Source organism: Chrysochloris asiatica, unplaced genomic scaffold (genome assembly GCF_000296735.1).
Source record: "Chrysochloris asiatica unplaced genomic scaffold, ChrAsi1.0 scaffold00257, whole genome shotgun sequence".
Classification (NCBI taxonomy): Eukaryota; Metazoa; Chordata; class Mammalia; order Afrosoricida; family Chrysochloridae; genus Chrysochloris; species Chrysochloris asiatica.
Genome location: NW_006408775.1, coordinates 1,353,381 through 1,368,081, shown reverse-complemented (window position 1 = coordinate 1,368,081; position 14,701 = coordinate 1,353,381). Strand labels below are relative to the sequence as shown.

Sequence of the window (14,701 nt, the reverse complement as noted above, 5' to 3'; positions counted from 1 at the left end):
TTTAGAGAGTGACGTTCTGTAACGTTGATCACAATCTCCAGGTGGAGGCTGGAGTGTAGATGGTGTCGTGTTGTAATTTCACATCACACAACCTGGGATGATTCCATTATTGGGATCCTTCAGGAATGCTGAGGTGTTGGCAGGGATCCAATGGCCTCAGAGGAACTGTGTGTGTGGGTCTGACTCACTGAAGCCCATCACGAAGACAATACAGCAAGTTAAACTGCTTTGAAAGCCGGCTTTCATCTGAGGCAGCCGGGCCCTGAGGAGACAGAGGGCTGCACCTCTCCTGCCCCAAGGTGAGCAGCATCAGCATACTTGATACTGGTGTGTATGGACGCCGCACTCCCACACAAGTTCAGGACGAACGATGGCTGTTTCTGGCTACTTGTGTGGGGTGTCTCTGAAGCGTGGTCCCTGTGGCTGATGACAACCCCACAGCCAATGCTACAGAACCCGAATACACACAGGACATTCTTGCTTGTGGGCCACGGAAATAGAGTATACGAGAAGACAGTCCTCTCTCTGTAGGACTGGAATCTTAACACTCGGTTACCTGGCTTGTCACCCTGGAGGCACTTCCGACATTTCTGCTCATTAGGAAAGCAGCCCAGCCCAATGTCCTGATTGCCACATGGAAACCCTGAAACCCACAACTCCTCTGACATGATTCCATTGGGCATTATTCGCTGGACAAATGAGGAGAAAAGGGGTGGGGCTGACTCCCGTCACCAATGAAAAACAGCAAGGGAAGGAAGGGAGTTGAGGCATTTGGTTAAGAAAAGTACACAAACACAAAAAGGCAGACTTTGAATGCATGATTGCGAAGTTTAATTCACCTGTTTATACCCAATCTGCCTTGTAAAACTAACAAAATGTTCCTATCAAAATTACAGTGAGATGTGTGTTTTGATACAGCGCTAGAAAATGCTGGCACCTAATGCACTTAAAGGCTTAAGGCTTAAGAAAAATACAGATCAGTGATTTCTCAATGCAGCTTAGAGGCTGAGAAAGGGAAGCTGAGTTTCTGAAATCTTTCAAATACCGTAATTCCCCAACGCACAGAACAACTTCCAGACACAAAGGACCCCCAGGGTACTCAGTCTCCCCAAGGGAAGACCAGCCAGACATTCAACATGCACACCATGTCCTCACACAGAGAAGATGGTGGAGAGGCAGGTGAGGAGAAAAGGGAGACAGAGAAGTTGTAGCCAACATGGTCGCCAAGGAGCTTTATCTATAGTTTGTTTCCCTTTTCCCCCAACACCCCTCCCATCTCTGGTGTCCCCACCACTGCCACAGAACGCCCTGCCTGGTGGCAGAAGACTAGAAGAGCTTCCCTCTGATTGGCTGGAAGCAGGGACGTGGGGGGAAGTCATGAGGGCCAAGTTACATCAGCAGGTGTCTTCCTGGCATTCCCAATTTTTTTTTTTTACATGTAAAAAACACAGCTATAAAGGGTAGTCCCTTTCTAGCATTAACATATTTCACATTACAAGCTAAACCACTCGGGACATTTTCTTACGGGAAACTCTTGATTCTAAACAACTTTCTTGAAGACTTTGAAAGGCAAACCACATGTAGGAGGGAGGCACTCAGTTTGTGAGGGTCACAGAAACCAGGTGTCTTGGTCTTGGGTCTGAAGAGAAAGAGCAATCTTTGGTCAGTGATGTGAATGGGGCCTGGGCCCCTCCGTGTGCCGAGTGGGAAGGGGCGCTGAGCAGGGGGTCTCCTCGGAGGCCTTGGGCAGCCAGGCTCAGAAGGGGGGGCTGAGTACAGTGGGTGCCTTCCTACAGACAACACACTTGTAGCTGTTGTTATGGTTGGTGTCTTGAGGGTGCTGCTCACAGCAACGGCCACCACCACTGGGATCTTCTCCCCGTTAACAGATGTCCCATGACAGGGAGGTATGGGGTTGGAGACTATAGCCTTTCAGTCAGCCTGGGACAAACATCTGTCTGAAGATTAAGTGACACAATTCCTGCCAGCCCAGTGTCTTGCTGGCAAACACTTGGACTTGGCCAGTTGCAACTTCATTATTAAACAAAGTTAGATCCCAGTGTCTTCCGGAAGGTTGTGGGTGAGACCCAGAGTCCTGCAAAGCTTTAGAAAAGGGCAGCCTAAGCCACGTGTCTTCCCCTTTGGTGTACCTGACTTTTGTTCTGAAAAGGTGTCAGAAACAGACCAGAGTCAATAGTCCATTGATGGGAAGCTGGTGTTTAAATAGTGCTTTTGGAATTAAGAATTCAAACGTAAGAACCCTAGGTTCTCAAACATCTCCTTTCTACTGACTGATTATAGAAATAAAGTAAGACATATGAATGATGTAAACATCTCCAGTACCTGGACAGACATGAACGGGCTGAACAGGCCTTCAGATGCCAGCGGCCTGCTACTTAGAAAGAACTGTGGTTTGTGGAGGATACTGTCTGCTTCAACAATGAAGAGCAAAGGCCCAGCCTTCAAGCTGGTGGGAGAAAATGCAACAATTCACAAACAAGACCAGCATGGGAAGAGTCCGTCATGATGACAAGGCAGATTCCTATATGACACGGGGCTGAGGTTTGAGAGGGCAGAGATGGGGCACCTCTGAGGACCCAACGTCTCAGACTGGCAGTGGGAGGGAAAGGGACACTGGCTGGCAGGGCCATGCACTGTCTTGGTTTTGGTTGAAAGCTGCTGAGGAGACACAATCTGGACGTTATAAGAAAAGTGAAGGCGACATTTGGGTGTAGCAGCGGAACGCTCCCAGAAGGAACAGTTTTCCTGAAGGGTGACTGGTGTCAGGCTGTAAAAGGGGGTTTATGTGGGGACCTCCCAGCCAGGCGGGTGTTTCTGCTTCGGTTTTGTCCTTGATCTCACTGCAATGGGTGGGTGGTATTTGGTCACTTCTTTGACCTCAGCTTCTGTTTCAGTTACTCCCCGACGGCCCTGAGCCTGCAGGGTCCCACTGCTTTAGGCCTCACTGCCCCCCTGCCCCCCTACCCCCTCTCCCCACCCTGGTGCCCCTTTCATATCTGCAATGACAATAAACCAGGAAGCGTCTCCTGGGGCCCGGCTGGCCACCCTCAGCAGGCCCCGCTCAGCCAGCTCCCCGCACGTGACAAATCCTCTCCCACCTCACTCTTCCGGGCTAAAGGGAACTACGGTATGGGACACCCCTTGGCTTGAGTTTCTGTGTGGTTCCTGGGGAAGGGCTGGCCTCTCTCAGTAGAAGGAGATGCTGGACTTGCCTCCAGGAGGGTTCAGAACTTTGTTGTGGGAACGCGGTCTTGGCCCCAAGCGGGGTTCGTGGTTGTCAATCCTGGTCGTGGGCTCTGGCTCCTTGGTGGGGTCCTGGTCTCTTGTGCTGCCCTTTTCACCCGGTCCCTCTCTTTGGGGAGTGCTTGGCATGGCTGTGGGACAAATCACACCACGGTTAGAGGTTGCCTGTGATCCTGGCATCAGAATGGGTGAACGAAAAAAAAAAAGGTCACACAACAGCTGACGAGAAATTCACAGGTAATGAGGTAGAGAGGAAAAGCCAACTGAGTTTCTACATGTGACAGGAAAACGAGTCATGCCTCGATTTCTCCCTACACGTAAGCTGCTCCTTGTCCTGCTTGTCATACACCACCCCTGCTTCACTTGCCCCAAGTATACAAGGAGATGCTCAGACATGTGTGGGCAAGAAGACAGGAAGTAGTTCTGGACTGGAAGATCTGACGAGGTGAAAGCTGGATTTTCTGACACTGTGATGAAATATTTTTAAAGAATATGTGGACTCTCATACAGCCTGGCCATCTGTTTAGGGAAAAGGCCAAGAGTGAGACCTCAGTCGGCTCAGAGACCCAGTTGATGCTAAGAGGTGGACTTGCAGCCTGGCGTTTTGGTGAGTCCACCTCCCGGCCACATGCCTAGCTTCTTTCCCTCCTTCTCCTCTCAGCCTTTGGGTGCATTTTTTGTGCCTGAGCCCTGCCCCTTCCCCCATCAACCAAAGCCAGCTTCTAGGGAAGAGACCGTGTGGGTGGAGGCCTAGACTGGTTAGCAATGATACCGAGTGAAGGGCCAGCGACAGGGAGACAACCAATCCTGTCGCTGGCCCTACGCACAGCAACACAGCAGGCTAGTCCGAGTCACCTCAAAGACTGTGTCACCTGTAACTCCAGAAAACAGCCTCACCTGGAAGGTCTGGTTTTGAGTCTTCTCCTTCACGCAACATAATGTGATCCTACAATGAGAAAACAAGGGGGTCAGTGCATGATTTGGAGGACTTTTCAACCTGACTCAAGTGGGTGGTATATTTTTAACTTCTAAATATTCTTGATTATAAACACTTTTAACCTCCATGTAACATGTTGCTCAGTTACAAGGCCATCCAAGTGTTGATGTCACACAGTCGCTCCCTGCAAGCTGATGCCCTGCTCCCCATAACCCAGGACTGCTGTGAAGCAAATCCTCGATATTTCATTACATCCATAAATATTTCAAGATGTGTGGCTCTTAAAACCAAACCAAACCCGCGTTCTTAAAACTGCAAACATCAGCATTTCCTCAAATAGTAAATACCTAGTCAGCATTCAGATTTCCCAAACCATCTTACTCCCTGTCTCGCCTGGTTTTCCACCAAGGTCCAAACAAGATCTGCACACTGTGTTTGTTTGACATGTCTCTTAAACCTTGTAATTTACAGGATTTTTTAATTGATAGTCACATGATGCTCTGCATTTTGTGTTACTTCAACTTTAAAAAAAAAAAAAAGTAGCTCAATCTTCTGACAAGGCTTCAACGGTGTTGTGACTCCTGCCACGAGGCCCTGGATTTCCAGTTGTCCCTCCTTTAATGAGGTCACTGTCTTGATCCCTTATTTCATCGTCTTTGCCAGGACTCTGAATGCTGCTACTCATCCTCCTCATGTGGGCTGGAATGTCCTCAGGGAAGGACACACCCTTGTCATCAGTAACCCTGAAGACAGTTCCTGCACGAGATGTTGGGAGTGCCTAATTCTTCCCCTTTCCACAATAATTAGTCAGTCCCCTGGCATTCCCAAAGATGACAAATCAGGGGTTTTTTGGTATCATTATAACCTAAGAACTGTAAATACCGGATAAAGGCGAGATGGGTTTTAACGTCCTTATTGTGGCACCCTCTGGTGGCACCCTCTGACCCTGGTTGCCTCTCCTCTCCGGTGCTACAGGTCGCTCCGGGCTTGCTCTAGCCTTGACCTGTTCACTCTCCCAGTGAGGCTGAAAGTGCCTGGTGTTCTTGGGTGCCATCCAGTGGTGCTAACGATGTACCCTCTGTTCACTGGGCCACCCCTGGAGCACGTGCACCTTGTGCTTGGCTGATCTCATCCTCCTGGAGTGGAGACGTGCTGACTTCAGGACATTTCCAGTCCAGTGAAGGTGTAGCTTATAGCCAGGGTCCCTAAGATGTTTTCCAACAAGACACGCCTCTCTTAAAAATGGTTCGGTATCGCAGCCCAGCAGCAACGCGGAAGCTAACACCTGCTCCATGTGGGGCTGAGGACTGGAAGTGGAAGACGTCGCAGCCTCAGCTGACCTGCCTGCGGGCTCCCATCCACTGGGCTCCCTCTTGCTCAGTTCTCTGTGCGTTTCCATCTCAGTTCTGATGCATGCTGACTTACTTCTCGAAGTGAACCAACAGAAGCACAGACTTCCAGGCACAAGGAAACAAGAAATGAACAAGAAAGTGGTGCTAGGAAACTTACATCTCTGACCATAAGGGTAGGAGGCTAATGAGTAGAGCAGGAGAACCGCTGATATCTGTGAAGTTAGGTCACTGTGAGTCCCGGCCGTGGTAAACCCAGGGGGCTGTCATGGCCTCAGAGCAACAGAGAACGATTCAGGTGGGGAGACGCAGGCTCAGCCACATGGCAAATCCTCCTCCCTGGGCACATGCTTGTCTCCCGTCCCTCATCCCTCCTCCATTACACAAGGCCAGCTTCTAAGGAAGGGACAATGTGGCTAGAGGTCTAGACTGATAAGCAAGGACACCAGGTGAAAAAACGTCCCCTGGGACTAACTCAAAAGTGTTTTCTGGAAATAGCAGAGCCTGTTCCAGAGAAGTGCAATGAGTTCTGATGGTGTCACTCCAGGTCATGGTCAAGGTCGCTGCCCTCCGCAATTCTCTGCTTCCCAGTCACCCCCAAGTCAGGAGCGCCACCTCACAGGTAGCGGGCAAGTGCTAGATGGTGCCCTTCCAGGTTCACGGTGCACTCACCATGCCCCAGTGTCAAGGTGCCTGGGCCTCATGATAGACAGTGTGTATCCAGAGCTACCACCGTTCTTTCGGAACAAATGAGGCAAAGAGACAAGCTCCGGAGGGACAGACCCTCAGTTGTGCAGAGTGTTACAAAGGCCCTAGCCGCTTCCCTAGGAGGGTCAGTGAAGACGAGGACATGCCTGGGGGCACTCACTCCCACCAGGTGCCAGGACACCAAGCCACACCCAAGGCTGGGATCCCTGTCTGGGATGACTCCCGGGAGATCTGAAACTCAGTGACTAAAGAGAGCACTTGGGGAAAATCAATGTTGTCTGGTTTGCTCCTGGTGACAGGCCCCACCCGTCTGGGGCCTCCTCAGGGCACACCAGGCTGGCTTTGTTCTTTCTCGCCTGTTGGCCAAGTGAAGGCCGTACCTTAGGTTTGTTTGGATGTGCCAAGGGTGAGGTGGAAGTGACTGGGGATCCAAAAATGTCACTGGTCTTCCCACCAGGTGGGTTCACACGCTGCCGAGTCTGCACAGGCATCGACTCATCAAAGATTCCACTTCCTTTCCCACCTGCAGAAATAATCAGCGAACAGTGAGTACCCAGATGGCCCACCTGGCCACACCTGCTCCTTTAGGGGCTGCTCTCCAGGCCCAAAATGGGTGGCCTGGAGACAAGAAGCCTCAACCCTGGGGCCCTCAGAAGCATTCCATTCTAGGTCAGAGCTGACCCTGGGCTGGTCTCTACAAGTGCAATGGCACAAAAGGTACATGTTCCTTCCAGACCGTCATTCGAGCCTGGGCTTTTCCGACTTTCCTCATCAAACTCTCACAAAGTTCTTTGGAGCTGCTAAGATTTTAGGTTACTCAGACAGAGCTGGGAATTTCAGAATACACCCTACTCAAGGCAAGCCTGCAGCCTGGAAAACAGCATTTATTAGTCATCCTTCTTACCTCACCTGGCAGGAACTTCCATTGACAACTGGAAGCATCAGCAAATTACAGGCATTCAGCATCTTTGCTGCCAGCACATAGGTGACCTGACAAGCCATCGTGAAAATCTGTGTGTCTGGGAGGGAACTCGTTAAAGTGGATGACTCAGGCCAATGCTACATGGGGGAGAGAGATGGCTGCACACGATACTAGCCGATCCTGTCCACACTCAGTGAACCCCACACAGTTTCTCTCCACAGAGCTCTGTGCGGACGGACGTGAGGCTGTCAGAAGCCAGAGCATTCCATGGACCAACTCTGTGACTTGACACAAGGTCCTATGGCATCCAGCTGTATGAGGACCAGTGACAGCCCTGTGTTAAATGCCTAGAACACGTCACGGAATACAAGTGTGCAATCAACGCTGGTGACCGCTTCAATGGACAGATAAGGAAAGGTCTTCAGTGAAAGGAGAAAAGTTCAAAACACTATCCAATATTTCAATGTAAAAAGGAAGGGGTGATCTACGGGGCTAGTGTTTATGTATGTGTATGAGAAATGGGGTCCTGGAGGGGAGGAAGTACAGCAAAACCCCTTAAGGTGTTCTTTTTTAAAGAGTTTTGATATTTTCTGTTTTCACAAGGTTAAATCTGAAGCCATTCCTTCTGCCTGCAGTATGAGCTCCGCTGCTCCCCCAGAATGCTGGGAGTTGCAGACAAGCCTCCGCTGTGGGACTGTTTCCTCATGCTCTGGGATAGCTTTTCTTAGAGCAGAGCATCAGGGAGCTAAGCCTCCATCTGGAGCAGCGCTTAACGCTGAGTGGCCTTCTGGGCGCCAATCAAGGTGACCAGAGTATGGCTACTGTGGCTGAGAAGAGTAACAGGACATGGGAAGCAAGGGCTCGGTGGGCGGGGAGAGAACACTTAGGGAACAGGTGCATCCCTGGACAACATGGCTGTTTTTGAACTTCATAAAGACGAAATCACATGACTCCTTTCTAGGACTCAATATTTTACTACTTGAAAGAGAACTCCAACTCTGAAGCAGGAAAAGATGCCTAACTTCCTTATTAATTGGAAACCAACAAGATACCCATTTTTAAAATCCAAAAGACAAACACTACAGGATTGACAAGCAAGCACATCCATTCTAGATGAGACGTGGGCAACCTCCTTGAACAACTGGAAGAGTCTATCGATATTTGAAAGTCATACACTCTCTGATCCATCAATTCTATTTCAGGAAATGTATCCCAACCAGTAAGGTCAGGAGGGATGTTGGTTCCTCAGGCACACAGTGACTCTGAGCCTCAGCTTCCTCCTCTGTGAAGGCCGCAGTAGTTGGTCTTCAAGACCAAGTGAAGACAGGCATGCAGAGCCCTGAGCTCAACACACAGTATGTACTCCCCCAAATATGGGTCGTCACTGTTAGATCAGAGAGAGTGAAACACAGCGACCGGCCAAGCACACCAACAGACTGTGACAGAGACTGAATGGTCCTCCCAGCCCAGGACCGTCCTGTCCTGCTCACGTTCCCCAAGACTCTCGTGTCTCTGCTCGTCCATACTCTGCCTCCCACTCCTTTCTTAATCATGCCCTCTACCTGCATGACCAAATACAGAAATGGGGCAGAGCAGTTTCCTTCCAGCCTTCCCACAGCCATTCTTCACAGACAACTTTCAAGGGGTGTATCATGGGATGGAAAACAGAACCAAGACAAAAAGGGCATGAGCAACTTCACAGGGGTCCCTAAGGCTGTCCCCAACTCTGTGACCATGCACAGGAGAGCCTGAGGGCGGGGCTCCCTGCCTCCACATGGCCTAGTCTCCAGGCTATGACACCCCACAGTCCCAGTTCCAGACTAGCTCCCTCTGAGCCTGGGTCACCATAAGACCTTCAGATATCTACCTCCTCCTTCCAGGTAATGTGTTTTCCTTCTGCCACTGGTACAAAGGATGAGCAGGACTGGCCGGCACTGGGCCATTCCAGACTCCAAGGAGGGATGCTCAGGAAGAAGCACCCGCCTCTGCAATATGCTGAATCGGGAAACAACATACCTGCCCCCAACCACAGAAAGCAGCGTTTGGACCCACTGCTCTGGTTCCTCTGGGCTGAGTGGAGGAAGCTCTGGACTTGGAGTTGGGGCAGAGTGGGCCCCGTTCACACACTGCTCGGAATTACACAGCTTTCACTGGGACCCTTTCCCAAGACGCCCACCACCCTAACCCTAACCTATGACTCCCAGAGTCTGGCAGAGTGAGGACTGAAGACCCGGGTAGACTCTGCCAGACCACTGCGTCTTTTAACGAGGTTCACTGATAACCTGGTCCAAAGTACACATACAATAATCTCTGGTTTCTCCGGGGGTCCTCAGACAAAGACCCTTCCTCAACTGAGAGCCCCCTGCAGGCCCCAGGCCCCATTATCTGCTCTGTGCCCCCAGTTCTAAATGCAGTCAGTTTCTGATGACTAGCTGCAGGGGAGCACGAGGATGCGTGAGCCCCCTTCAAAGAGAAAACAAAAACCAGGGTTGGGCCATTTTGTTGTCCTAGAAGAACTCGGCTAACAAGGGCTAACCTCTACTGGACAATATCTGAAGATCACTCCGTAGAAAGAGAAATTCTCAAGAGAGCAGCCAAGGCCCAATAGGCTCCACCTACCTGGGGGGTTTGTCCTCTTGGGGATGTTCTGGGGCTCTTCGATTGGTCCAAAGATATTGGAGGCCATCCTATTGGGCCTGCTGGAAGGAACAGCTTCTTCTGGACTCCCAAAGAGGTTGCTGGAGTCTCCACCTGGGGCTTTCAGGGTCCTGGGTGCAGAAAGGAAGCCCACATTACGGAGGGTGCCTGAACGAAGGTGTCAGGAGGGACGCGGTTGGACGGGCACACCAGTGAGCTGAGGCTGCCAAGAACCTGGAAAAGAAGGTGCAGGGCCGGGCAGAGCTTCGTCCTGCTGTATGGAGGGCTGCTGAGTCCGAATGCTTTGAGGATACCTCACAGAAAAACTACCACATCGCACATTTCCTTGGTGCCCTCAAAGTTTCCTTCAAAATGTTCTTTTGTATGTTGCTGCTGTTAAGCGCTGTCAAGTCGGTTCTGATTCATAGCGATGCTATTTAGGGTTTCCAAGGAACGGCTGGTGAGTTGGAACTACTGACCTTGTGGGTGAAATCAAACTACGGTCCAGTTCTTTATCCTACAGAGCCACACCAGGACTACGGTGATTATATTTTTTAAATTTCTAGAAATTACTATATTTTGAAATTAGTACTGTGATCTCACATAAGCAAAACTAGACAGTTTCCCTAAAACAGGTCACTACGGGAGAAAGATGAGGCTTTCTACTCCCGTAAGGATTTACACCCTCGGAAACCCTGTACCGGGTCGCTATGGGTCGGAACCGACTCGACGGCACACAACAACAACAACAACAACAACGGCCACTTCGAGGCAACTTTGTTACTGTTCCTAAGTGCTGTTGAGTCAGTTTTGACTATATAGGGTTTCTGAGGAGCAGCTATAGGGTTTGAGCAGAGTTTAATACTGATTTTAATTAACACTTGGTAGTGACACTGTAGGATAAGCACTGAACTGCTTAGTCATTCCCTGGAAGCCTTATACACGGTTGTTATGAGTTGGAAACAACTAGATGGCACACAACTGTACCAACAAGCTGTCTGCGATAAGGAGTCCCGCGGCTGCAGGGGGAAAGCTCATCAATCGCTCTGTCGATTCTGTCCTACAGGGTCACTGTGAGCAGGAACCAACTGGATTTCATACTGTCACTTACATCCCGTTAGTGCTGAAAACAGCAAATCACATTTGTCTACTCGTCACAACCCCAGGAGGAAGACTATGACTCTCACTTTATAGATGATGAAACCAAGACACAGAGAAGCCAGGTGGTGTGCCCAAGGCCACACAGGAGGTTAACAGAACCAGAATCCAGTCCTTGGCAGTGGGGCCCCAGAGTTTAGACCCTAGAACTTCTTTTAGGAATCAACTCGATGGCACTTAACAACCACCACCACTTCTTATAGGTCTCCAGTTAAACACCGAGGGGGCAGCCCAGTGACGCTGGACCTGTGCTATCCAGTGTGGGACCCACTCACTAGTCATATCACTGCGACACTGATTACAGTCACAGTGGTGATGGGGCGTCTGAAACGTGGCCAGTCCAGACTGAGGCCCATTCTACATGTAAAAAACACATCAGATTTTAAAGATTCAGCACAATTAAAAGATACAAATTCTGTCTTTAATTACTTCTCTAATGCTGACTACATGTGGAAATAAGACTTTACGTATATTGGAGAAAATAAATACATTAAAGTTAATTTCACCGGAATCTCTTGTCTTTTTAAAACATCTGTGGCGCCGTGGGTTAATGCACTGGACTGCAGTGTTGGTTTGAATTGCAAGGTCAGTGGTTCAAGCTCACCAGCTGCTCTTTGGAAACCCCATACAGGGTCACTATGAGTCTGAACTGACTTGACACTTAACAACAACTAGAAAATGTACCATTCCACAAGGGTGTGTATGTGTCAAGTTTCCATTGCACAGAGCTGGCCTTGAGTGGGGACGTGCCACCAACACAAGTCCAGCAAGTCCTGGAATGCAGTGGAATCGAGTGCAGCCTTGGAGTCTGTGCTAACTGATGAAGACTGATGATTTCTGATCAACATAAATGGAATGAGACGTCATCTCCAATGCCCTGGATTCCCCAAACACTGACTGGAGAACAGCAGTGGCCACTCTGCAGTGCACTGTGCACTACTGGGGTGCTGGAAGTGGACATTTCAAGAAGTAGATGGAGCCATTCTTAAAGTGATGAGTCCCTAAGGAGCATCACAATGCTTAGCCCTGCCCCCTCCCAGAGCATCTGTCTCACCCAGCAGAGGTAGCACATTACACCTATACTCAGCTCTCCAGAAATTCAGGAAAGATTTAAAAAGGCATTTTGCAAGGGAGTGGGTCTTACTGAAATTGCATTGTAACCTGTGAGGGGCCCAGTCTGCTTCAGCGGTCGGTCCTAAGCAATCGGAGGACTCCTGGTATGGAGCTGTGGATAAAGCACTGGGCCGCAAGGTCGGTTTGAACCACAAGGTTGGCAGTTCAAACTTACCAGCTGCTCCTTGGAAACCCTATACAGGGTCACTGAGTCAGAACAGACTCGATGGCACTTAACAACACAAGACAACAGGATAACCAGTAATCCCTACGGTTGGAGACACTTGAAAATTACAGAACGGGGGAGCAAAGATGTTTTTGTTTCCTCCACTCCAGAAAACAAAAGTGCCTGACGGGGAGCTGGTGGTTCTTGGTACTGTGAACGGCGCTCTTGGATAAGAAGCAGGACTGCAGCTTGTTTTACAGAGGACAGGCAAAGTGCCAGCCACAGCACCCAAGCCAGCACTCAGCACTGTTGCCGCCAAGTGCAGGGAGAGGTGGGCCTGGGGCCTGTGATTCGGTGCCCAGACCCATCTGCTTGGGGGACAAGGGAGGCACACATACTGAGCTTACCCACTCAGCAGTCAGCACTTCCTAAAAAAAAACAAAACAAAAAACAAACCAAAAACCGTAACTAGGCTTAAATTAGAAAGGGCTGAGACACTCTCCGGCCTAACATCTTGAAGCTGGGCACACTGAGGCCATCTGATGCCAGCGCTCATTTGTAAACCTGAGCCTGGGCATGGCTATTTGCAACAGATGTGACCTGCTGGGGTCTCCAGAGTTACACTTAAGAAAAAAGGGGGTAGGGATGAAGACTTGCACTCCTTGGAACGGCCCAGAGTTTAACATCACATTCCATGCTAGCAGGCATTAACGTTTCATTGGCTTGTTTGAAACATAGCTCTTTCTGCAAACTCTTGATGTCCCACACTAACCATAGGATCAGATTCAGAGAGACTGGTCTTGATCCCTAGTGGCACAGTGGTTAAAGTGCTTGGCTGCTGACCTAAAGGTCCACAGTTTGAACCCACCAGCTATTCTGTGGGAGACAGATGAGGCAATCTGTTTCCCTAAATATTGACAGTCTCAGAAATGCTAAGGGCAGTTCCACTGTGTCTTACAGGGTTGTTGTGAGTGGGAAACAAAGCTCAAAGATACAAGATGCTTCCTCCCTCACTACACTCTTGGGGGTCCCTCAAATCTCCTCTGTCTCTCTTTAAACTTGTTCAGTTCACCTAAAATGCTCAATGAGCCCACACCCCTGGTAAGCCTGTGCCCAACCCAGTGGACAGAGGCAGGCAGGGGCCAGTCCCAAGGTGAGCAATGTGGCAGAAATGTGGAGTTTCCAGGGACTCTAGGAAGGCCCACAGGGAGTCTGTGCTCTCCTGTGGAGAGGGGGCCCTTGGGTACAGGCGGGAAACAACGAAGAGTTAGGACCAAATGTTAGTCAACGTGGTGAAAACATAAATGTTTACTATTCTGTGTATGCCTCTGAATTTAACTTTGAGAGTGAGGAAAAGGAAAATGGAATCAGACATAGCAGAGAGAGGCTACTGAGCAAGTGGTCCAGCTTCTTCCTCGGAAAGGCAGCAGCCCCACCAGCCATTCCAGTACAAACAGAAGCTACAATCAGGACCCAGTCTGACCTGCAGATTCCCACGGGCGACACTGATGATGCGAAACAGGTGGGAACACGGTGGAACTCAGGTGTTTGCAGAATAACTTGCTCGGCATCTCTGCTTATTTCTTCCATTAACCATCAGTCAACTATTACAACAAAATGTGCAAAGATCTCGAGTCAGAAAACCAAATGCTCAGCATTTCTCAAGCTGGGGGAACTGAAGAAAAAATTCAAGCCTCCACTTTCGTTACTGCAACATTCTCTGGGCAAATTATTGAATGATGCAGAAGGCATCAAGAGATGATGGAAGGAATACACAGAGCCACTGTACCACAAGGAAATGGTTAATGTTCAACCGTGTCAAGAGGTAGCATGTGATCAAGAGCCAATGACACTGAAGGAAGACGTCCAAGATGTATTGAAGGAGTTGGCAAAGAACAAGGCACCAGGAATTGATGGAATAAAAATGGAAATCTTTCAAGAAAGTGAGAAGGCAAGAAATTTGGAAGACAACTATCTGTGCCCATTCCAGAGAGAGGTGACCCAACAGAAGGTGGAAATCATCAGACAATCTCTTTGATATCCCATGTGAGTAAAGTTTTACTAAAGGTAATACAGAAATGGCTGAAACTATATACTGACAAAGAACTTCCAGAGGTTCAAGCCGGATTCAGAAGAGAACATGGAATGAGGGATATTGCTGATGTCCGATGGGTCTTGGCTGAAAGCAGAGAATACCAGAATGATGTTTACCTGTGCTTTATTGACTATGCAAGCTTTCAATTGTGAGGATCATGACAAGCTATGAACAACATCGCGATGCATGAGTATTCCTAAACGCTTAATTGTGCTCATGAGGAATCTATACCTGGACCAAGAGGCAGCTGTTCGAACAGAACATGGGAACAATGAATGGCTTAAAATTAAAGAAGGTGTGCGACAAGGCTGTATTCTTTCACCATACTTATTCAACCTGTATGCTGAGCAAA

The 14,701-nt window shown here is 49.4% G+C and overlaps 1 protein-coding gene across 1 annotated transcript in view; it reads right to left on the bottom strand.

Moving 5' to 3' along the window:
* Positions 1 to 3,207: 3,207 nt before the first annotated feature.
* Positions 3,208 to 14,701, bottom strand: part of HN1L (hematological and neurological expressed 1-like) — a 14,778-nt gene continuing 3,284 nt past the window's right edge. Inside the window, exons 2-5 of the mRNA XM_006873857.1 lie at positions 9,800 to 9,948; positions 6,639 to 6,781; positions 4,162 to 4,210; positions 3,208 to 3,395 (exon numbers count right to left, since the gene is read on the bottom strand). Of these exons, the coding sequence (XP_006873919.1) occupies positions 3,208 to 3,395; positions 4,162 to 4,210; positions 6,639 to 6,781; positions 9,800 to 9,948 (529 nt within the window). The remainder of the gene's footprint in view (positions 3,396 to 4,161; positions 4,211 to 6,638; positions 6,782 to 9,799; positions 9,949 to 14,701) is intronic.